Genomic DNA, 24,308 nt, shown 5'->3' with positions numbered 1-24,308 from the left:
ATAGCACTGTCATCCCGTTGCTTATCGATTTGCTCGAGCGGGCACCAGGAACGTCTCCATTGTGAGGCTTGTTACTGTTTTTGGCATATCGAATACACCACAGGTAGCTTGCCAGGCTCTCCGAGAGGGACGAAGGAATCGAACCCGGGTCAACCGTGTGCAAGGCAAACACCCTACCCACTGTGCTATCGCTCCAGTCCGAATCTAATAAATACAAATTTTATTTCTGGTAGCATTCTTTTGATTACTATCATCATTCATTAGACTTAGGAACCTCTTGTTTTGTTTGTTTGTTTGTTTGTTTGTTTTTTGGGCGTCACAACTGGTGATGCTCAGGGGTTACTCCTGGTTCTACACTCAGGAATTACTCCTGGCGGTGCTCAGGGAACCATATGGGATGCGGGGATCAAACCCAGATTGGCTGCGTGTGCAAGGCAAATGCCCTTTCCACTGTGCTATCGCTCTGGCCCCGAACCTCATTTTAATGTCTTAAATATATACAAAATGAAGTGTTTGTCTAATTGTAGATATATAATTCTTAGCGCTCATTTGGCATTCACTATGAATTACACTCTGGAATGTGTCCCTCAGATTGTTTTTGTTTGTCTGGGTTGGGTTTCTTGGGCCACACCGGTGGGTTCAGTTACTTGGTGCTCGGGGGACTGTATGCGTGCTGGGGATCCAAACAGGGTCAGCCTCATGCGAGGTAGGTAGTGCCTCGCCGCCTGTACCATCTCTCGGGCCTTTCCCTACGGTTGTGTTTTCACTCTGCGTTCTTCCCAGAGAGAGTTACCGTAGTTCCTTTGGGGATTGTTTTGTTTGTTTCTGATTTGGGGCCACACCCAGCAGTGCTCACCTCCCACCACCCCTCTTATATTCTGAGAACAAGCCCTGCTGGGACCCTGGCCCTAGCCTCCCCCCGCCCTCCCACCCATACAGAGCGTGTACGTCAGCCCTCCGCACTCTCTCTTGGACCCCCCGCTTGAGTGTTTTGAATCTCCTTTATATGGTTCCATTTTGAACCCCTCGCTGCAGCACCACCCGAGTCCCCAAGACCCGCCACCCATGACCTGTTTCATTTCTGATCTACCTATTCCATACGCACCCCACCTCCCTACACCCCCCTCTTGGTTTTGGGGCTGAGCCAATGGTGCTCAGGGCTCTGCACTCAGGGGTCACTCCTGGCAAGGCTTGGGGGGCTTATGTGGTGTTGGGGATTAAATCTCGCTTGGCTGTGTATTGCTATAATATTGTTCTAACCCATCAGGGTTGGTTTTAGTACCCAGAGTTCATCAATTGCTATTATTTATGCCCGTGGTTGGTTTTCCTGTCCTCCACAGAGGTCTGAGTGCTTATCCTTCTCCCTCTAGCTTACTTTGCTCAAGATGATATACTCAAGTACCAGCAAAGATGCTACAAACTACCCGATTCCACTTTTTCTCACAGTTGTATAGTATTTCATCCCATACACATACCATGAGTTTGTTATCCATTTGTCACTGACGTTTGGATTGTTTTCCTATCCTGGATGTTGCATTAAGTATTTCAGACTTGGGGGTGTGTGACAGGGAGTTTAAGCCACAACGCATGGAGCTTCTTTCCGGCTCGGTGGTCAGAGATCACTCCTGACAGGGCTCAGGGGCCATACATGGTGCCGGGGATCAAACCCGATTCAGCCATGGGCAAGGGAAGCACTTTACCCACTGTGCTACCTCCCTGTCCTGTCGAGTCTTAAGTTTTTTTTCCTAGAAATCTCTATGCTGTTTTCCATAGTGGCTGAACCAGACAGCATCCTCACCGTCAGTGAATGAGAGTTTCTTTTTAACCACATCCTTGCCAGCATTAGCTGTTTCCAGTGATTCTGGTGCAGGCCCTTTTCTCTGGTGTGCAGTGATGCCCCATTGTTGTTTTGATCTGCATTTTCCCAAGTAGGAAGTGATGATACATAGTTTCTCACATGCGTATGGGCAATTTGTGTGTCCTCTTCATGGAAATGTCTGTTTATTTCCTCTCTTTCTTGATGGGGTCATTGAGTTTTTTGTTTGCTTAAAAAATTCCCAGAAACAATAAGCCAGGACAGCAAAGTAGTTGACTACAAAACAAAACACAAAGATCTCTGTGCAAATAATGAGCTGGAAAAAAAAAGATAAAGATGACCCCACTTTAGCTTTTCCTTTTGGGGTGAGGTCACACCTGGCAATGCTCAGGTGCTGTTCCTAGCTTTGATTTCAGGAATCACTCCTGGCGGTGCTCGGGGGACCATATGACCCGGGTCAGCTGTTGTGCAAGGCAAATCCCTTCCTCGCTGGACTATTTCTCCGCCCAATACTACCCTTTTTTTTTTTTTTTGCTTTTTTTTGGGGGGGTCACACCCAGCGATGCACAGGGGTCACTCCTGGCTCTGCACTCAGGAATTACCCCTGGCGGTGCTCAGTGGACCATATGGGATGCTGGGAATCGAACCCGGGTCAGCCTTGTACAAGGCAAACGCCCTCCCCACTGTACTATCTCTCCAGCCCCAATACCACCCCATTTTAAAGTGTCCAGAAAGCATCAGATACCTAGAATCAGTTTAACAAAAGATGTGAGGTTCTATACCTTGAAAATTGTAAATCACTTATGAAAAAATGACACCAGAAAATAGGGGGAAAAATCCATATCCATATTTGTAGATTGGATGAATTAACATTGTCAAAATAATCTTTCTACCCAGAATATTATACATATCCAGTGAAATTCTTATAAAAAAATTCCAGTGGCACTCTTCAAGGACTAAGAAAGTGCACTACTAAAAATTTGTGTGGAACCATAAAACTCCCTGAATAGCCAGAGCCATTCTGAGAAAAAAAGAAATTGAGAGATGTCACATTTCCAGACTTTAGATTGTGTTATGAAGCCATAACAATCAAAACAGAATGGTACTGTAATAGGAGAGATTGTCAGATGACTAGATTGGAATCGAGAACCCAGAAATAAGAGCAATAAGCCTTTTGATCTGTGGACAGCTTACTTTTGACAGGAGAGTTGGGCATATGAAGTAACCCAACTCATCAACAAACATGCAAAAAACAATGAAATGGGACTCACATCTCAGCTATACACAAAAGTTAATTCAAAATTGATTTAAGACTTAAAGATTTGACCAGAATCCATGAAATACAATGAGGAGAAAACCCTTCAGGAGAAAACCCTTCAGGATCCATACTTCAAAGGTATCTTCAGTGGTTTGATCCCACTGGTGAAGATAATGATAATAATAATAAGCAAACAGGACTACATCAAATTAAAAACTTTACTGTCTGACAAGAGCAATCCAGGCTATGGAAAAGACATCCATGTCTTATGGGAGAAGATATTTGCACCTAATACATCGGATAGAGGACTTATTATCTAAAGTATGTAAAACCTCGTTTATATTTCTAAATAATGGTGATCCTTGGGGCTAGAGCAATAATACAGCGGGGAGGGCACTTGCCTTGCATGTGGCCAACCCAGGTTTGATCCCTGGTACCCGCTATGGTCCACGGAGTCTACCAGGAGTGATCCCTGAGCACAGAGCCAGGAGAATGGCCTGATCACCCCAGGATATGGCCCAAAAACCAAAATAGTAATACCTGACATCAATATTTATGTGTCTCTCTCATCACTAGAATATAAATGGTGGGAGAAGAGAAAAAATCTGCAACCTTTCATTATTGGACATGGATTAGGTAGTTAGTAAGCATTGCTTTATTTGCCTGTCTTGCCTCTGTCTACCTTCTGGGAGCAAAGTAACAAATGAAATGATAGGAATTTACACAGACAGATTTACTGTGAAGTTTAAGTTCCAGAGCTCCTGAGTTACACCAGCCCCCTCTCAAGGCTATGCCTATTTATACCTATGCAAATTTTGTAAAAAAGAGAAAATATCTTAAAGAGATCCCCAAATTTATATATGTCTCAGCCCCTATAGGAATTAATTCCACTACTACGTATGTAGGACTGGAGTGATAGCACAGCAGGTAGGGCGTTTGCCTTGCATGCAGCCAACCCGGGTTTGATTCCTCCGTCCCTCTCGGAGAGCCCAGCAAGCTACTGAGAATATCCTGCCCGCATGGCAGAGCCTGGCAAGCTCCCCGTGGCGTATTTGATATGCCAAAAACAGTAACAAGTCTCTAATGGAGATGTTACTGGTGCCCGCTCGACAGTGCTACAGTGTTGCTATATATGTAAATGGTATGAGTTCCTTCAAAGAAATCCATTATGCTTTTTTTGATTACCCTCAAAAATATGGGAAAACTGGGAATTTCTTGGTATTTTGAAATTTAAGTTAGGCAGCTTGATTCAGAAAAAAATACTCTGGAATGGGACATCAGAAGATCTTGATTTTACTTTAGATAATACTACCAAATAGCTGTTATTGATACTTTCTGAGATTCAATTACAAAAAAAAAAAACAACGTGGAATGCCTGATGTTTGTACTTCTTTTGAATATGAAACATTCTAATTCTTACTCTATTTTTCATGAAGTTGTGTGGGCTTTTCAACCGAGGTAGCTTTAGGTTTATTGTTGAAGTGTGATTAAAACACTAAAATCTTCTGCGAATCATCTTTCCTGAAAGTTTCTAGGAAAAGGGAAATTAAAGGAAATATTTACACTCTATTCTCTATTAAGTGCTCTTTTTTATATTAAATTAGAATGTCTAAGAAAAATAATTTATTTGATTATCTTTGTTGGCCGATTTCCATTTCTTAGAATAATGAGGGAAGGAAATTATTTCAGTTGCACATCTCTGATGAAATCTTCCACTCGAAGCTTAGCTGGATTGTTCAGTTGGCCCAAGGGCCTAAGACTTGAAATTCTGCATTCTTGGCACAGTCTTACGTTCTCATGACACGAATGCAATACCTGGGGTCGTAGGAGGTCAGGGAGGAGGGGAAATTCTTTATGTATAAACTTGCATCCTCTGGAATTGGTTTTGGTGACGGTGGTGGTGTGTTCCTGGCGGGTCTCGGTGCTGTTTCTGGGTCTGTGCTCGGGGGTCATTTTGAGTCCTGCTCAGGAGAACGTATGGTGCCAGAGGGAGGCGGAGCGACAGAGCCTGGGCCTCCTGCATGTCAAGGAAGTGATGAGCACATTGGACTGTCTCTTGTACCCCTTCAGATGCTTCTTAAAATGCTGTTTTGGAGGGGGAAGGTCCTTATTTGGTTTTTGAAGGATAATTTTAAAAATAATATTTTTTTCTTTTATTAAATCACCGTGAGGTACAAAGCTTTCATGTTTGAGTTTCAGTCATACAATGGTCGAACGCCCATCCCTCCACCAGTGCACAATTTCCACCACCAATGTTCCCAGTATCCTCCCATCTCACCCCTCCCCCTGCCTCTATGGCAGACAATTTCCCACATACTCTCTCTACTTTTGTGCTTTATTGTTTGCAATATAGATACTGAGAGGCTATCACATTTGGTCCATTATCTACTTTCAGCACACATCTTCCATCCCGAATGATCCCTCCAACCATCATTGTCTTAGTGATCCCTTCTCTATTCCAGCTGCCTTCTCCCCCCAGCTCATGAGGCAGGCTTCCAACTATGGGGCAGTATTCCTGGCCCTTGTTCCTACTCCACTTGGATGTCAGTCTCATATTATGTTATTTTATATTCCACAAATGAGTGCAGTCCTTCTATGTCTGTCCCTCTCTTTCTGACTCTTTTCACATAGCATGATACTCTCCATGACCATCCACTTAGAAGCAAATTTCATGACTTCATCTTTCCTAACAGCTGCATAGTATTCCATTGTGTAGATGTACCAAAGTTTCTTTAACCAGTCTGTTCTCGGGCACTCGGGTTGTTTCCATATTCTGGCTATTGTGAACAGTGCTGCAATGAACACATAGGTGCAGATGTCATTTCTACTGTGCATTTTTGCACCCTCAGGATATGTTCCCAGAAGTGGTTTGTGAGATCATATGGAAGCTCAATTTCTAGTTTTTTAAGGAATGCTCATATTATAAAAGATATTTTTTAATGTAAGACTGAGATGGAAAAGGAAAGGATTTTAGCAGGGTTTTTTTTTTCTTTTTAGTATTTACCTTTTTTTTCTTTTTTTGGTGATACCCAGCGATGTACAGGGGTTACTCCTGGCTCTGCACTCAGGAATTACTCCTAGTAGTGCTGGGGGACCATATGGGATGCTGGGAATCGAACCTGTGTTGGCCGTGTGCAAGGCAAACGCCCTACCCATTGTGCTATTGCTCAGGCCCCGAGTATTTACGGTCTAAAGATGTCACAGTGCCAAGCAATTCTCCTTTTAGGTATGTAATAAAGAAAAATGAAAAAAAAAGTCTACAAAAAATTTGTACACAAATGACAATTTCAGTATTATTCAAAAGAGCCAAAGAATATAAAAATAACCCAAATGTTCAAACATTATAGAGAAAAGAAGACAGTGCTAAAAGATCATATATGATTCCATTAGTATAAAATGCCCTGAACACAAAACTCTATATTTTAAAAAATAGATCAGTGTTTGCTTAGGAATAGAAGGCTAAGTGGTGATAGAGAAAGGATAAGGAATTTCTTCCGGTGGTGATGAAACTGTTCTAAGATTGGTGATGCTTACATCTGTGACTACTTTAAAGATTACTGATTTATATAACTTAAGTGATGAATTTTATGGTATATCAGTGATACTCAGTACATCAGAATATTCAGTATATCAAGATCCTCTGTGAGCTGATTCACCGCCAGGGTCTCACCATTCTACAAGGAAGTGATCATTGACATAGAGAGGGGTCCGGCAGGGTGACACCATTTCACCAAAACTCTTCAGTCCCACCCTCGAGAACGTCATGCGACGACTGGAATCGGAAGGAACGGGAGTGAAGATAGATGGTCGGCAACTACATCATCTCCGCTTCGCTGATGTCATCGTTCTCGTAACACCAAACATTAGCCAAGCGGCACAAATGCTGGCCGACTTCGACCGTGAGTGTGGAAAGGTCGGACTGCAGCTGAATCTCACCAAGACGATGTTCATGAAAAATGAACTAGTCCCTGACATTCCATTTGCTCTCAACGGAACGAACATCTCCGAATGCAGCAGCTATGCGTACCTGGGTCGAGAACTCAGCATGAGGAATGACTTGGCACCAGAACTGCATAGGAGGAAGAGAGCAGCATGGAATGCCTTCAAGAGCATCGAAGAAGTGGTTAAGAGGACGAAGAACCTCTGGCTCTGGGCACATCTTTTTGACTCCACTGTTCTTCCTGCACTAACATACACCTCAGAGACCTGGGCCCTACGAAAACTGGATGAGAACACTATTCGGGTATCCCAAAGATGAATTGAAAGACCTATGCTAGGAGTATCACGTCTCACTCAAGTGAGATTAGGAATCTGGAGTTTCAACCTCCGTTGATGATCAAGAATCGGGGACGCTGTCTCATTTGCCAAGGCGTCAAAAATCAGATGGGCTGGACATGTAATGCGATTTAGAGGTGACCGCTGGACTAGAGCTGTTACCGAGCTGTTACGGGACGTCAAAAGACCGCGTGGCTGCCAACCTGCAAGATGGTCAGACTTCTTCGTCAAAACCCTGAATGAACGGTTTGAGGCTCTTTGTGTTCCTGGAGTGAGCAGATACAATTGGGCTACACTAGCACGCAACAGGGACTAATGGAGACGTTACTGGTGCCCACTTGAGCAAATTGAAGATCAACAGGATGACAAGAGATACAAGTGATCATTGATACTCAGTAGAAACCGTTTTTAAGGATAGCTTGAAGATACTGTGATTAATCAAAACATAGATTTAGATCTACTCTAGTCTCTGGACAAGCCCTTGGCATTCAGTGATAGCACTAGTATGTACCTAGTTTTTGTCTTAAATCAAGAGAGAATATAGAACTTCAAGAAGAGGTGTTTAGCCAAACAATGAGAACTGAGAGGTTTGGATATTCTAGATTGGGAGCAATCTAAGCAAGTCAAAGGTATAAAAATAAAACTGCATGATAACTAATTTCTATTTTTGATCATCAAGCTTAAGAATTTAGGTTAGTAATTGCCAGAAGTGAGGATCTGGGGGTGGGAGAAAGGAGTGAAGAAGGTCAAAAGGAACAAGTTTTCAGTTACAAAATAAACAAATCCTAGGGATAAGGTGTATGGTATTTTGACTACATTTAGCAATGCTGTATTGTGGTATCATTAACCACAGAGACAGTACAGTGGCTAAGGTGTTTGCGTTACGCACAGCCAACCCAGGTTTGATTTCTAGCACCGCGTATGGTCCCTCTGGCACTTCAAGAGTGACCCAGGAGCTCAGAGCCAGGAGTAAGCACAGCCAGGTGTGACCTCAAAACCAGAGTAAATCACAATAATGAACTATAACATTGCATATTTAGTTTGCTTTGAAAATTAGTGTTACAAACTCTTCAGAAGAATATTAATTCAAGTATGGAGAGGGTATTAACTAGACCAATTTTGGTGATCATTTTTTATACAAAGTGTCAACTTATGGTATATATACCAGAAAATTGTATCATTTTATGTTACACCTAAATAAAAATTTTAAGGGAATTTATGTTAACAGTAAGAAGAGGCTGCTAAAATCGCAGGGCTGGGACGAATGGAGATGTTACTGGCGCCCGCTCGAGCAAATCAATGAACAACAGAATGACAGTGATACAGTGATGTTAACACTAATGGTTTGAAGTCCAAATTAAATCTTAGGTAAAGTTATAGGATAGATAGAAGGGGAGATCATTGAAAGGTTTTGAGTAGAAATGTGACACTCTGAGCTGCCATATAGGAAGAAGATTGTGCTATTAGTGTTTTTACAATGATTTCTAGAAGAAATCAAGACTAGAGCTTGAAAGAGCAAAATCAGAGGAAAGATAATGCTTGCGAACAGAAATGGAATGTGAAGAACAGATAATACTTAAAGCAGGATTTTGAACTGATTGCATATTAGGGACAAGAAGAAGGGGATGGTCATAGAGATTGTGAGATGCATGTGGACCACTTAGGGAGTAAATCAAATATATTTTTAAGAATATATGGGAGGGGCTGGAGTGATAGCACAGCGGGTAGGGTGTTTGCCTTGCACTCGGCCGACCCAGGTTCGAATCCCAGCATCCCATATGGTCCGCTGAGCACCGCCAGGGGTGATTCCTGAGTGCATGAGCCAGGAGTGACCCCTGTGCATCGCCGGGTGTGACCCAAAAAGCAAAAAAAAAAAAAAGAATATATGGGAAAAATATATATGTAACTTGGGTTTAGAATATAGATCAGAACTGCCCAGTGACATGGTGTAACTTGAAGCCATAAGTAAAAATGTGGGTAACATTTGCAGAGAGAAGGATTCTTGCAAGTACTTAGAGGAACACGTTGATTTCAAGAGTCAAGAGAAGATGAACTATTACAGGAATTAAAATAACTATTTCAAATAACAGGAAAAGATAAATGGCATTCAGGAGGCATTTATATAGAAAGAAAGGTGATGGCAAAATGTTTTAAAAGAGGAAATAGTTCTAACCATGCATGTCCATAGCATGAGAGAACTTTTTTTCTTTTTGGGTCACACCCGGCAATGCACAGGGTTTACTCCTGGATCTACACTCAGGAAATATTCCTCGTGGTGCTCAGGAGACCATATGAGATGCCAGGGATCGAACCCGAGCCTGGCCTGACCTCGTGCGAGGCAAACGCCCTCCCTGCTATTCTGGCCCTCAGAGAGAGAACATTTTTTTTTTTTTTTTTTTTTTTTGCTTTTTGGGTCACACCCGCCGATGCTCAGGTGTTACTCCTGGCTCTGCACTCAGGAATTACTCCTGGCAGTGCTTGGGGGACCATATGGGATGCCGGGGATCGAACCCGGGTCGGCCGCATGCAAGGCAAACGCCCTACCCTCTGTGCTATCGCTCCGGCCCCAGAGAGAGAACATTTTTAATCATGCCCATCTCCCACGTTTGAAATTAGTCAGGGCATGAGGATGCTTGCAAATGTCTTATTTAAAACTCCTTTCTTAGAAACTGTACAGGTGTTCTTTCACTGTCACTGGGAATAACCTTGAGTTCATTGGCTCGCCGGTTAGATTAGCTGAGCAGGGGAGGGGAGACATGTGGACATTGTGGTTATTGATCAGCTTGTGGTTAGGCAAAATGTTATGCCGAATTCAAGCGAGTTTTAGCTGCCGTTTAGCCTAAAACGTTACACAGCCATAGAACAGGAATGGCAAAAATAATCGGAACAAAAACTAGGGCCAGAACAGTACAGCAGGGAGGGCCCTTGCCGAGTACTCAGCTGACCTGGGTTTGGTTCCCCAGCACCCCATATGGTTCCCTGAGTCCCACCGGGAGTGATCCTGAGTGCGGGGCCAGGAGTAAGCCCTGAACACCGCCAGCTGTGGCCCAGTATAGACATGAGAGAATATTGGTAGAGCCTTTATAATCACTGTCATCCCATTGCTCATCGATTTGTTCGAGTGGGCGCCAGTAATGTCTCTCATTGAGAGACTTATTGTTACTGTTTTTGGCATATCCAATACGCACGGGTAGCTTGCCAGGCTCTGCCGCGTGGGCTCGATACTCTCGGTAGCTTGCCGGGCTCTCCGAGAGGGGCGGAGGAATCGAACACGGGTCGGCCGAGTGAAAGGCGAAAGCCCAACCGCTGTGCTATCGCTCCAGTCCCCATTGGTAGAGCCTGAATAAGAAAATGTAAAAATGGGGATGGGTACTTTTCCCCCTACTCCTTTTCCTCAAGGCCTTTACCCTCAGAGCTAGTTTTATGTCTAAAGATCATTTTAATAAATAAAATGTATGTTTCAAACTTTTTAATTCTTTGACCCGATAATTCTACTTCTAGAAATCCATTGTAGCAGAACCCTACAACACATGCCGATTTTCTGTGTCGCATAGAGATCTTCGAAACACAGTCATTTCCCCCGCCCCACCCCCTTCCTGTCCCTTTGTCGCCATAGTTACCGCTATGTCTGGGAGGTGCCCGTTGGATTGTGGTGTGCCCATCTTTGGTTTTAGCACTCGCTGGGCTTGGCACACTTCATTGCCGTGCTCACACTCGCTGGGTTGTGATGCCCTGTCCCTGTCACTAGTTCCGCAGGACGGTCTTTGTTTCAAATTGTGGACAAACAGTGGTGAAGGGTTCCGGCTCTTCCATAAATATTGATTGAGAATTACGGAACTGAAAATGCCACGCCAGGGGTGGGGAAATGACGGGATGGACTAGCAGTAACATAGGGGCAGCGGTGGGTGGGGTTGAACCCTTTGAGACGGCGGTAAGGCGTGGCAACTGAACAGCAAAATCATAAATGAGCACCATTGTCAACGCTACCAAGAATCGAATAATTCAAGTGGCTGATTTTGGTTCTGTGTGGGGGCCACACCTCGCTGTGCTCAGGGCTTGCTTCTGGTTGAGCACTCAGGGATGCGTAGGGGCTCTGTGTGATGCCAGGGATTCAACCAGGGTCGACTGAGTATAAGGCAAGCAGCTTACCCCCTCTCGTGTCTCTCAGGTTAATTATTTAAAAGATACACATTGACAGTCATGGAATGGTTTTTGTGAATGGTGTTTAATGAAAAAAATACTTACAGGGACTGGAGTGAGAGCACAGCGGGTAGGGCATTTGCCTTGCACGCGGCCGACCCGGGTTCGATTCCCAGCATCCCATATGGTTCCCCGAGCACCGCCAGGAGTAATTCCTGAGTGCAGAGCCAGGAGTAACCCCTGTGCATTGCCAGGTGTGACCCAAAAACCAAAAAAAAAAAAAAGAAGAGTAGCCTGTGTCTTTGTTGTTAAAATTTCCCCTTTTTATTGCCAGCCACAAACAGACGAAGCTAACATTTTAACTCTGCGTTATTATTATTCCTGTATATATGTTTTAAACCATCATATTATTAACAACTACTGCCTATCTAATTTTGCTCCTAACAAGCTTAACTCTTTTTTTTTTATAGGTACACCACAGATATATAGGACTGAAGTAATCGAACAAGGAAAATAGATAGCTGCTAAAATGAATCTGAATAATACAGTGTATTTTGGGCCGTATACAAAAAGGTATGTTCATATGTTGATCATTTTCTCCTATTCAGTGAAAATAAGTTGTATTTTCTGTTTTTCTACAATAAAGTTTTCTTTTTATAAGAAAAATAAATTAAACATAAAAATTGATTAAAATTGGGGAAAACTTATAAAAAGCTAGAGTGTCAAAGCATTTCCATATAGTTTTCATTATTCTCAGTTATAACTTACAACATAGAGAACTTGGGGTCATTTTTTTTTTTTTTTTACTTGGGGACTGCACTCATTGATGCTCAGGGGTGCCTCTGGCACTGCACTCAAGAGTTGCTTCTGGAAAAGTGCCTGACATAGGGGCTGGAGCGATAGCACAGCGGGTAGGGCATTTGCCTTGCATGCGGCCAACCCGGGTTCGATTCCCAGCATCCCATATGGTCCCCTGAGTATCGCCAGAAGTAATCCCTGAGTGCAGAGCCAGGAGTAACCCCTGTGCATCGCCAGGTGTGACCCAAAAAGAAAAAAAAAAGTGCCTGCCATAGAGGCAGGTGGGGGTCGGGGGAGGGGAAGTGGGGACATGGGTGGCAGGAAATGTACACTGGTGAAGGGATAGGGGTTGGGACATTATATGACTGAAAGCCGATAACGAACAACCTTGTAACCGTGCACTTTACAGTGATCCAATTTAATAAAAATAAAAAGAATGGCTTCTGGTGGTGCTCAGGAAGCACCTGGGACTCTTGGGATTGAACGCAGGCTGACTGTGTGCAAGGCAAGCACCCTGCCGCCTTCCTGTCACTCTGGGACTCTTGGGATTGAACGCAGGCTGACTGTGTGCAAGGCAAGCACCCTGCGCCTGTCCTGTCACTCTGGGACTCTTGGGATTGAACGCAGGCTGACTGTGTGCAAGGCAAGCACCCTGCGCCTGTCCTGTCACTCTGGCCCCTACCCTATGGAGAACTCGTTCTTAGAAACAAAATGAACTCAGAACACTTTGCCTTGAAATACAGTAGTAATAGTCTTCTCCCAAACCTTAGAAAATACAGAAAATCAAAATGAAAAAAATAAATTGCCTGAAGTCTCAGCACCGTGCTCCAGGTAGAAAACACAAGACTGCAAATATGTCTAAACTTGCAGGTGAATCAAGCCATGTTTTCCATCTTCTCTATTTCATCCTCCTCATAGCCTTCTTTGTAGCATTCCTCTTGTGCATTCCGTACTTCTAACTACATCTTTTACTTAAAAAAAAAAAGAAAGTACAGGGGCTGGAGCGGTAGCACAGCGGGTAAGGCGTTTGCCTTGCAAGCGGCCGACCCTAGTTCAATTCCCAGCATCCCATATGGTCCCCTGAGCACCGCCAGGAGTAATTCCTGAGTACAGAGCCAGGAGTAACCCCTGTGCATCACCGGGTATGAAGAAAGAAAGAAAGAAAGAAAGAAAGAAAGAAAGAAAGAAAGAAAGAAAGAAAGAAAGAAAGAAAGAAAGAAAGAAAGAAAGAAAGAAAGAAAGAAAGAAAGAAAGAAAGAAAGAAAGAAAGAAAGAAAGAAAGAAAGAAAGAAAGAAAGAAAGAAAGAAAGAAAGAAAGAATGAATTGCCTTGTATGAATTCTTGAAATATTCTTATCAGATCAAAGAATGTACCTGAGTAACCCCTGTGCATCACCGGGTATGAAGAAAGAAAGAAAGAAAGAAAGAAAGAAAGAAAGAAAGAAAGAAAGAAAGAAAGAAAGAACGAATTGCCTTGTATGAATTCTTGAAATATTCTTATCAGATCAAAGAATGTACCTGTTTTGTTCTTCCAGCAACGATAACTAATTTCCTTAGGCCCTTCCCAGATTAATGCAGACTGTTTTTCATCTGTTAATTTGGTGTGTAAAACGAGGTATCCTTTTACTTTTGTGGTTTTGTGGGGGTTGTTTTTTGGGGCTTGTTTTGTTCTTGCAGTGTAGGGAATCACATGCAGAGCCTCACATATGTAAGGCAAGTGCTCTACTGCTGACTTCCATCCAGGGCCTGTTTTTTTTTTTCCCTTCAATATTTATTTATTTTGTTGCTAAGCTGTGTTTCGTGTGTTTTATATCACGAATGTCAAAAGCTGTTTCTTCTTTAAATTTTTATTTATGGCCGTTGAGTTGGGGTGAGTGGGTGTATATGTCTAAGTATGTGATGATCACTGACTTAGGGACTGCTCCTGGATCTGTGCTCAGGACGTCACTTCTGATGGTGCTGGGGGACCATGATATGCTAGGGATTGAATTGGGCTCAGTCACATGCAAGCCATTTACATTAGTTCTTTCTGCGACCCCAACAAAAATTTTCAGGGGGCAGAGAGATAGCTTATTGGTCTGGGGTGCATACAGGAGTATACAGGAGACCTGGGCTCAGTCCCTGACACTGCATGCACCCCCCCAAAGCCAGAGCTGGGAATAGCCCTTGAGCACCACCAGATATGGCCCAATGCCAAAAAAAAAAAAAAAAAAAAAAAACCAAGAAAACCCAAACAAACAAACAAACAAACAAACCCAATAGCAACCATTTTTAAAAGGTTTATTAAAAGTACACTGTTATAACACAGTAGAAGTATTATAACAGCATGTTATATACTTAACTAGCCCATACTTTGCAAGAACCATCTCAACTTTATTTGCCTTCTAATTTTGATTATTACATCTTTCTAATATGTTATTCATGTATGCTTGACATACAGTACTCTAGACATGTATGTATATGTTATACCTTCATCATGATAAATATTTGAGACACTTCCTAAAGCTTCCTCATGCCCCTTTTAAATTTCTTCCTGCTCCTTCTTATCACTCAAGTCCTGTCCCAGTCAACCACTGATGTGCTTTCTGTCACTTTGGACTCGCTTGCTTTTTAATTTTTTTTTTTTTTTGCTTTTTTTTTTTGGATCACACCTGGCGATGCACAGGGGATACTCCTGGCTCTGCACTCAGGAATTACTCCTGGTGGTGCTCAGGGGACCCTATGGGATGCTGGGAATCGAACCCGGGTCGGCCGCGTGCAAGGCAAACGCCCTCCCCGCTGTGCTATTGCTCCAGCCCCATGGACTCGCTTGCTTTGTTAAGAATTTCCTATAAATGAATTCTTAGAGTTACACGTGGTCTCTTTTACTCAGCATGATTTTTTGGAGATGAATCCATGTTGTAGCATGTGCCAGTGGTTCATTTTCTTGCTGAGGTGCAGTCGCTGTCTTCATGCAGTGTAGAATGTCTTTTTCATAGTATGTGTGGCTGTGAATGTTAGTGTGCTGGGTTTCGTATGCTCAGGGACCATATACAGCGGTAGGGATCAAACCAGGGCTGGGTACGTGCAAGGCAAGTGCTTAACCCCAGACGGTCTCTTTGCTCATTATTTATAATGGTCATTATTTATAATGGAAGTTATACAGCTCTTTTTTTTTTTCTTTTTGGGTCACATCTGGTGATGCACAGAGGTTACTCCTGGCTCATATACTCAGGAATCACTCCTGGTGGTGCTCAGGGGACCATATGGGATGCTGGGAATCGAACCCGGGTCAGCCACGTGCAAGGCGAACGCCCTACCCGCTGTGCTATCGCTCTAGCCCCCTATAATGGAAGTTATAAAGAGATCTTATAACTTGAGATCTTTTCTAAATCAGAAGTTTATTAATATAAATTTCCTTATAAGTACTTCAGTGGCATACCACAAGTTTTGTTCTATTATAATTTCATTTTCATTAAGATACACACACTTCCTAGAGCCCCTTTGATTTTATTGTTGTGGTTTAGGGCCACATGCAGAGCACTGCTCTGGGGGCTATCTGGGATACTGGACATCCAGCCCTGGAGAGGAAGTGCCAGCAAATGCCCTGACCACTGGGCTACTGCTCCAGCCCCTGACGTTGTGAATTTTACCTTTCGGTATTAAATACTTTTGGATTCCTTTCAGTATCAGCGAGTTTTATTTAGAGGCAAAGTCAAGCCACTTGGAGATAATTTAATCCTTGTAGATCTTGCTTTAAAATTGGTCAAACTGGGGCCGGAGCGATAGCACAGTGGGTAGGGCGTTTGCCTTGCACGCGGCCGACCCGGGTTCGATCCCCGGCATCCCATATGGTCCCCCAAGCACTGCCAGGAGTAATTCCTGAGTGCAGAGCCAGGAGTAACCCCTGAGCATTGCTGGGTGTGACCCAAAAAGCAAAAAAGCAAAAAAAAAAATAAAATAAAATTGATCAAACTGGTGGAATATGTGTACTGGTGAAGGCATGGGTGTTTGAGCATTGTATAACTGAGACTTAAACCTGAAAGCTTTGTAACTTTCCACATGGTGAATCAATAAAAGAATTTAAATAAATAAATAAATAAATAAATAAATAAAATTGATCAAACATTTGAGCTAGGATTAATTATTCCCTACTACTAAGGAGACTGCTCTTCTAAGTCAAAAGAATGCTTCGTGAATTAGGAGATGTTCTACTCCGGCTAGAATTTTAACAGCATTCATTATCTATTCCCAGCCATTAATTCACTCTAGGTACTGTTTCCTTTAACCCTTTTCCCTAGTTCTATTCCCATTCTGGGCTATTTTTTCCACATGTTTTATATACCATTTAATACTTGGTTGAAGACTTGAGGGAACCTTCTGCAAGTCTCCCTGTCCTCTTCTTTTGTTTGGGAAGCAAATGTTTTATTTTAGGTTGTCAGAAATATTATTGATAACAATACACATACTGAGAAAAAGATAAGATAGCAATAAGCAATAAAAAAACTTCACCTACACGAAGTTTGTAAGTCTGTAACTGTACCTCCCGGTGATTCAGTAATAAAAATTTTTTAAAATAAAATAATAATAGGGGCTGGAGCGATAGCACAGCAGATAGGGCGGCTGCCTTGCAAGCGGACAACCCAGGTTCGAATCCCAGCATCCCATATGGTCCCTTGAGCACCGCCAGGAGTAATTCCTGAGTGCAGAGCCAGGAGTAACCCCTGTGCATCGCCAGGTGTGACCCAAAAAGAAAAAAAGTAAAATACAATAAAATAATAATAATAAAAAATAAAAGAAGCTTCGCCTAGTAAGAATGCTGTGTTAGGGTGTTCAATAAAACGGGTCTGCTTCTCGACTTTAAGGAATCTTAGTTGCACAACATTTATGGCCTTGCCCTTGCCTGTCCTCTCTCTGAGCTGTTCCCGTCTGTTCTTTACAATGCCCGAGAATTCTAACCACGATGGTTACCGTTGACTCTTATCTCGGTTACCCCCAAGCTCACGCTCACTCCCCCTCTCTTTGTACCAGGGCACTGGTCTAGGGTGGGGAGGACTCACCTTATTTGCCGCTCTCCTGTCAGGAGTCACTGTCCTTTTCCCGATACCCGTTGTCTTAAATCATCACATACTGTGTTTTTCCTATTCCAAGTGACAGATAATAAATGTCATCTATGTGGCTTCAGCTTGCTCGCAGTCAGAGGTTCATTCATTATATTTTGTAAGATAAGAAAGTTTTGGGGGCTGGAGCGATAGCACAGTGGGGAGGGCGTTCTCCTTGCACGAGGCCGACCCAGGTTTGATTCCCAGCATCCCAAGCACCACCAGGGGTAATTCCTGAGTACAGAGCCAGGAGTGACCCCCTGAGCATTGCTGGGTGTGACCCAAAAAAAGCAAAAAAAAAAAAAGTTTTTAATTTAGGTAGACTTTATTTATGACTTTTAGTGTCTGCGACTTTACCTAGTATTTAAGTACTTGTTAAGTACATTCTTCAAATTTTTACAGTCATCTTTTTAATTTAATATTTATTTCCTTGAAAATCATCTTCGTCGAGGCCAAAGAGATGGTACAACGGGTAAGATACACAGTGAACCTGAACTCAGTTCCCAGCACCACATAGAGACACCCCGAGCCTCACCAGGAATGATTACTGAGGGGCTGGAGTGATGATACAGCGGGGAGGGCGTTTGCCTTCCACACGGCCAATCCAGGTTCTATCCCCAGCATCCCATAGGGTCCCCCAAGCACCGCCAGGAGTGATTCCTGAGTGCAGAGCCAGGAGTAACCCCTGAGCATTGCCGGGTGTGACCCGAAAAGCTTGTCACTTATCACTTGTCATCCCATTGATCTTCAGTTTGCTCAGGTGGGCACCAGTAATGTCTCCATTCATCCCTGTTACATGCTAGTGTAGCCCAATGATATTGACTTGCTCCAGGAACTGGAAGAGCCTCAAACTCTTCATTCAGGGTTTTGACAAAGAAGTCCGACCATCTCATTGGTGGGAGGCCAAGCCATGCAGTCCTTTGATGTCCCGTGGAATCCAGTCGGTAACAGCTCTAGTCCAGGTGTCGTCTCTGAATTGCATTATGTGTCTGGCCCATCTGATTTTTGATGGCTTGGCAAACGAGACAGTGTCCCTGATTAGACCCAAAAGCTTAAAAAAAAAAAAAATCCTGAGCACAGCTGGGTGTGGTCAAAAAAAACAGAGAGAAAGATAAACAGAGAGATAGAGAATTGTTAAAGCCTCTGAAATATGCGTATGAGTGGATCAACATGGAAAGTATCATGTTGAGTGAAATGAGTCAGAAAGAGACAGACATAGAAAGATCGCACTCATCTGTGGAATATAAAGTAGCAGAATGGGAAACTAACACCCAAGAGTAGTAGAGATAAGGACCAGGAGGTCTGCCCCACAGCTTGGAAACTGGCCTCACATGCTGGGGGGAAAAGGCAGCTGAGATAGAGAAGGGAACACCTAATAGAGGATGTTGGGAGGACCCACTCGGTTGAAAACTGCGTGCCGAAAGTAGACTATAGACCGAGTGTGATGTCCACTCAGTACCTCTATTGCAAACTACAACACCCAGCAGGAGAGAGAACAAAAGGGAATGCCCTGCCAGAGGCAGGGTTGGGTGGTGGGGGTGGGGGTGGGGGTGGTGGGAGGGATACTGGGAACATTGGTGGAGGAGAATGGGCACTGGTGGAGGGATGTAAACAAAATGCAAACATGAAAGTTCATAAGTTTGTAACTGTACCTCATGGTGATTCACTAATAAAAAATATATATGTACATATATATATATATATATATATATATATATACACTCTTTTGGGCCTTTCTATGAGGCAGGTTAGACTTAAGAGCAACCATAAACTGGCATTTTTGTCCTCTTTTCTTTGACTTTTCACCTCTTTTGCCACACTTCGCTTTCTCTCTGTCCTCTTACTAGTTAATAAAGGAAATGATCCTAACTAAAAAAAAAAAAAAAACCTCTGGTATGACATATTGATCTTAGTGTTTCCTTCAAATGGTTATCTCTTTGGTTACATAACTTTACTCACATTAAAGCCAAATTATTTTTAAAAATTAATCCATTTTAGTGATTTAAAAGGATTTAAATGGCCATAAATTTTATTCATAGATCTTTCTGTTTCCAAAGGCAACCCCATAATTCATAATTTGCTGTTTGTGTAATTTCTAAAAGGTGTCACTTTCATTTAAGCCATTTCTTTTCTAATCTCAAAATAATGGTGAAGCAATGGAGCTTTTTGAACGTTGTGAACTTTATCCCCTGACTAACAGAATAACTAAATTTGCATTGCGTTTTCTATGGTATTGACATGTTGACATTGTGCTTGATTTTTTGGTATGTGGGTTGGCGGGTACCGGCCCTGGGCTACAGGTGCGGTGTTGCAGGAAGAGTTCTCTATCCTATTGAAAACCACTGGTGACTCCCTATTACCTCAGGATAAAGCCCAGATTTCTTAATATGGTTTAAAAGGTCTATTGTAATTTTTCTTGGCTGAACATCAACTTTTGATTTTCTCATTCTAGCTCCACTTTACAGATTTGTTGAACAAAATGCTTTTACTTCCCAATAAACGCATACCTCTCCATAATCAGGTGGAAATCAGATCACCCTGTTATATCTTATTAAAAATTGTTTGCTTTTTTTCTTAATAGCAGCAGTGGTCACTATTGTTATGTGTGTCATAATCCTATGCGAGTCTAAGCCCTTTTAGAATAAGAACCATATCCATCTACCCCTAGTGCTTAGGACACAGTCTAGCAAGTATAGATAACTCCGTCAATATTCTTTAGATCCAAGAATGAGTTTATGGAAAAATGAGTGGTTTAGTTGATGGCCTACAAGTGCTATGATTTGACTAGAATATATAAAATAATGTACATTGTTTCTCAGACTGTCAAGTCATGGGAACGAGAGAAGTCCCTGTGTATGTCCATTTTACTTCTTTAATCAGTGATTCGCTTTTTATCTTCTCATTGAGGGGAATTCATTGGCTTTTGTTTGAAAAATAGTTCGGCCATTAATCTGATTTCCAACTTAGTTGTCTAGTGAATCAAGGAGGAAATATCAAGCAATAAGTTTAAATGTTGCAATGATTGTGTGTGAGGATTATTTATAATAAAAAACAGATGAAATTTATATTTCAGTATTTATCAAAAACTAAGAGACCATATTAGCTGTATGCTCTGTTGTCAATCAACACATAGACATGTAATTCTATTAAAAATGTTTTTGTTTATTTGTTTGTTTTTTGGTTGGGCTAGCATGATAACAGTGATAACATGATAGCAGATAGCACAGCAGGTAGGGTGTTTGCCTTGCACGAGGCTGACAGGCTGATGCATAAGATTTGATTTACATACTACATAATTAATCCACTTCATGTGAAGAGTTCAGTGGTTTTTAACATATTAATAGCTGGGCAAGCATCACCACAATCACTTTAAAATGTTTGTATCATCCTAAGCCACTGCTACTAAATTTTTCATCTCTAGATATTTGCTTATTCAGGATATATATAAATTAAAAACATTTATAAAATATGGGTTAATCTCTTGTGTCTGACCTCTGATACTTAACATGTTTACAGGGTTTGCTCATGTCCCTTTTGTTCATTCAGTAAATGAGCGTTAGGTTTGTTCCCATTCTGGATGTTATGAATAATGGTACTATTGATATCCATGTACAAGTTTCTGTGTGGACATAATTTTTATTTCTTTTGAGCATATACCAAGGAGTAGAATTTTGGGGTCGATGATAAATCTGTGGTTAATTTTTTTTTTCCTTTTGGGATTACAACCAGTGATGTTCAAGGGTTACTCCTGGCTTTGCACTCAGGAATTACTCCTGGTGGTGCTCGGGGGACCCTATGGGATGCTGGGGATCAAACCCAGGTTGACGGCCTGCAAGGCAAATGCCCTCCCTGCTGTGCTAACACTCCAGCCCCATGTGGTTGAGCTTTTTGTAAACTGCCTTTCCGTTTCTCAAATTAACTTGGGATTTTACATTCCTTCCCAGTAATACTGTCAGGCTCCAACTTTTTTCACTTCCTCATGTGTCAGTGCCAGGGGCTGAACTCCAATCTTGTGCTAACAAAACATGATTTTTTTTTTTTTTCAGTCACACCTTGTGATGCTCAGGAATTACTCCTGGCAGTGCTAGGGAGACCATATGAGATGCCAGGGATCAAACCTGGGTCCACCACGTACAAGGCAAACACCCTACCCACTATACTATCTCTCTGGCCCTGACATGCTCTTTAAAAACTTTTTTTTTTCAATACATGCTCCTTTTTTTTTTTTTTTTTTTTTTTTTGCTTTTTTTGGGTCACACCCGGCAATGCACAGGGGTTACTCCTGGCTCTGCACTCAGGAATCACCCCTGGCGGTGCTCAGGGGACCATATGGGATGCTGGGAATCGAACTCGGGTCAGCCACGTGCAAGGCAAACGCCCTCCCCGCAGTGCTATTGCTCCAGCCCCTCAATACATGCTCTTAATCACCAAGCCACATGCAAACCCCTCTAATAACTCCAGGGTTTTACCAGTACTTACTGATATTTTGATAATTTTTATCCTAGTGAATAAAAAATGGCATCTCATTATAGTTTTAATTTTCATTTCTCCAACTATAATGTGGAGCATCTTTTGTGTGTTTTAATGCCTGCTTACGGATCTTGGGAAAAATCTACTCATTTTCATTTTTGTTTGCTTATAAAGCTTTTTATAAGATTATCTTATGAAGCCATAAGCATAAGACCAAATTTTATTTTTTAAATGTGAATTCATATTGCTTCCAAATAAAATATGTCAGAAATAAGCTAATGTTAAAACTTATTTTTCTACAGGTACTAAAAAGTTGTCAGAAACATATTTGTCAATGAAAGACAACGCCACCTGGGAAAAATCCTTCCAGTTGCGGGTCATCATGCGTAAAGGGGTGCCAAAGGACCCAGAGATTGCCGATCTCTTTTACAAAGATGATCCTGAAGAACTGTTTATCGGCTTGCACGAAATTGGACATGGAAGTTTCGGAGCAGTTTACTTTGTAAGTTATTCCAAAAAGAACAGTCTTAGAAGGATTAGATGTCAGAAGTTTGGACTGTATGCATTCTAAATCTTGCTTATAAAATACACCCAGTGCTAAAGTTGATTCTACAAGGTAGGTGAAATCTGCAGGTGAGATTTTTAACAGCCATCGCTGAAAAGCCAGTTCGGAATGCTTAGGCCGTATTCAAGTCAGTGGTACATAGCAACTGACTCTGTTATCCAGCTAGATAAAGAAAAATTAGAAGCTTAAAGTTTAGCTCTATGCTTATACCTTAAGTGTCAAGCTCTGTCTTACCCCAGCACCTTTGGATATGCTATTCCTCTTACTTAGCAAACTTCATTGATATGATTTGTGCATCCATTTTTCATTGTATAGATTTCAGCTTAAGTGTTGCTGCCACAAAAATGACCTTTCATATTCAGCCCTCTACCACTTAGCAACTTTCTTTCTGTTCTCTTAACACCCTGTACGTGCATTTCTTTTAGCACAGTTGTACTTAAACAATTTATACTTTTCATTTACACGTGCCTCCCAATAAAAGACACATTCGCTCCAAAAAGCGTCAGTTCCAGAAGGTCAGCAGTCTTGTCTGTTTCATACTTCATGTGTATTTGCTGTATTCCCAGTAACTAATACCATTATTGAACTTAAAAATGTGGACGAGGGGCTGGAGCGATAGCACCGCGGGTAGGGCGTTTGCCTTGAACGCGGCCGACCAGGGTTTGATTCCCAACATTCCATATGGTCCCCTGAGCACCGCCACGAGTGATTCCTGAGTGCATGAGCCAGGAGTAACCCCTGTGCATCGCCGGGTGTGACCCAAAAAGCAAAAAAATAAAAAATAAAAATAAATTGGACGAATGTTTACTTGGATAGTTGAATGTTCAGCTGCTGAGATGGACGGACAAAGATTTTAAAAACAGTAATGCCAACCAGTATTGTAAGTCTGGAAGGGTAAATCTTACTTTCCCAAGAGTCAGCCTCCCCAGAGTCTGTTTTAATTTTAAGAACGTGTTTTATTCTGGGCCAGAGAAATAGTATCGGGGATACGGCCCCGAATGGAACCGACCTCCCGGTCCTGCGTATGGTCCCTGATCACCGCCAGGAATGACTGTTGGGCGTAGGGCCGGCCTCGCCCCTTCGCACCGTCGGGTGTTTCCCCCACTGAGAAAAGGTGTGGGGGAGGAAAGCTGTCTGCTGATGGACAGAAGGGGAAATAACTGAAATGTTAACATGGCGCATTCACCTGAAATTCATAACATACAACTAGGTCCTTCTATTTATTTAGACTGTCAGGACTTCTTAAACTGTTTCCACTTTGACCCCATTTTACATAAGACATTTTGGTTTTTTTGTTTGTTTGTTTTTGCTTTTGGGGTCACACCTGGTGATGCACAGGGGTTACTCCTGGCTCATGCACTCAGGAATTACCCCCGACGGTGCTCAGGGGACCATATGGGATGCTGGGAATCGAACCCGGGTCGACTGCGTGCAAGGCAAACGCCCTACCCGCTGTGCTATCGCTCCAGCCCCCTACCCAAGACATTTTGTTAAAAAAAAATATATATATATATATTATTTCGTTAAAACGCCATGTTTTACAAAGTGATTCATAATTAAGTTTTAGGTGTACAATGTTTCAGCACCAATCCCACCCCCGTGTCATCTTCCATGTGCCGGTGTTCCCAGATTTCCTCCTTCCACCCCCAACCTGCCTCCTTGACAGGCACCATTTTAAGTCGGGTTGTTAAAGTTTGGGTCTTGTGATTTCAGTGCTGTGGACTCTGCCGTTTGAGTAGTTAGCTCTATCCTTCCTTGACACCACCCGTGTACCCGAGTCCCCTTGGCACCCCTGTTGCTTCTCTCTCTCTCTCCAATTTTTTTGCTTTTTGGGTCACACCCGGCGATGCTCAGGGGTTACTCCTGGCTCTGCACTTAGGAATCACTCCTGGTGGTGCTCGGGGGC

At 42.5% G+C, this 24,308-nt stretch overlaps 1 protein-coding gene across 1 annotated transcript in view; it reads left to right on the top strand.

Moving 5' to 3' along the window:
• The window catches only part of TAOK3 (TAO kinase 3), a 216,539-nt gene that overhangs the window by 85,736 nt on the left and 106,495 nt on the right, over positions 1–24,308 (top strand). Inside the window, exons 2-3 of the mRNA XM_004611070.2 lie at positions 11,960–12,062; positions 22,140–22,339. Coding sequence (XP_004611127.2) covers positions 22,172–22,339 — 168 coding nt within the window. The 5' untranslated portion in view covers positions 11,960–12,062; positions 22,140–22,171. The remainder of the gene's footprint in view (positions 1–11,959; positions 12,063–22,139; positions 22,340–24,308) is intronic.

This window comes from Sorex araneus, chromosome 9 (assembly GCF_027595985.1).
Source record: "Sorex araneus isolate mSorAra2 chromosome 9, mSorAra2.pri, whole genome shotgun sequence".
Taxonomy (NCBI): domain Eukaryota; kingdom Metazoa; phylum Chordata; class Mammalia; order Eulipotyphla; family Soricidae; genus Sorex; species Sorex araneus.
This window is presented reverse-complemented; position numbering and strand designations above follow the sequence as displayed.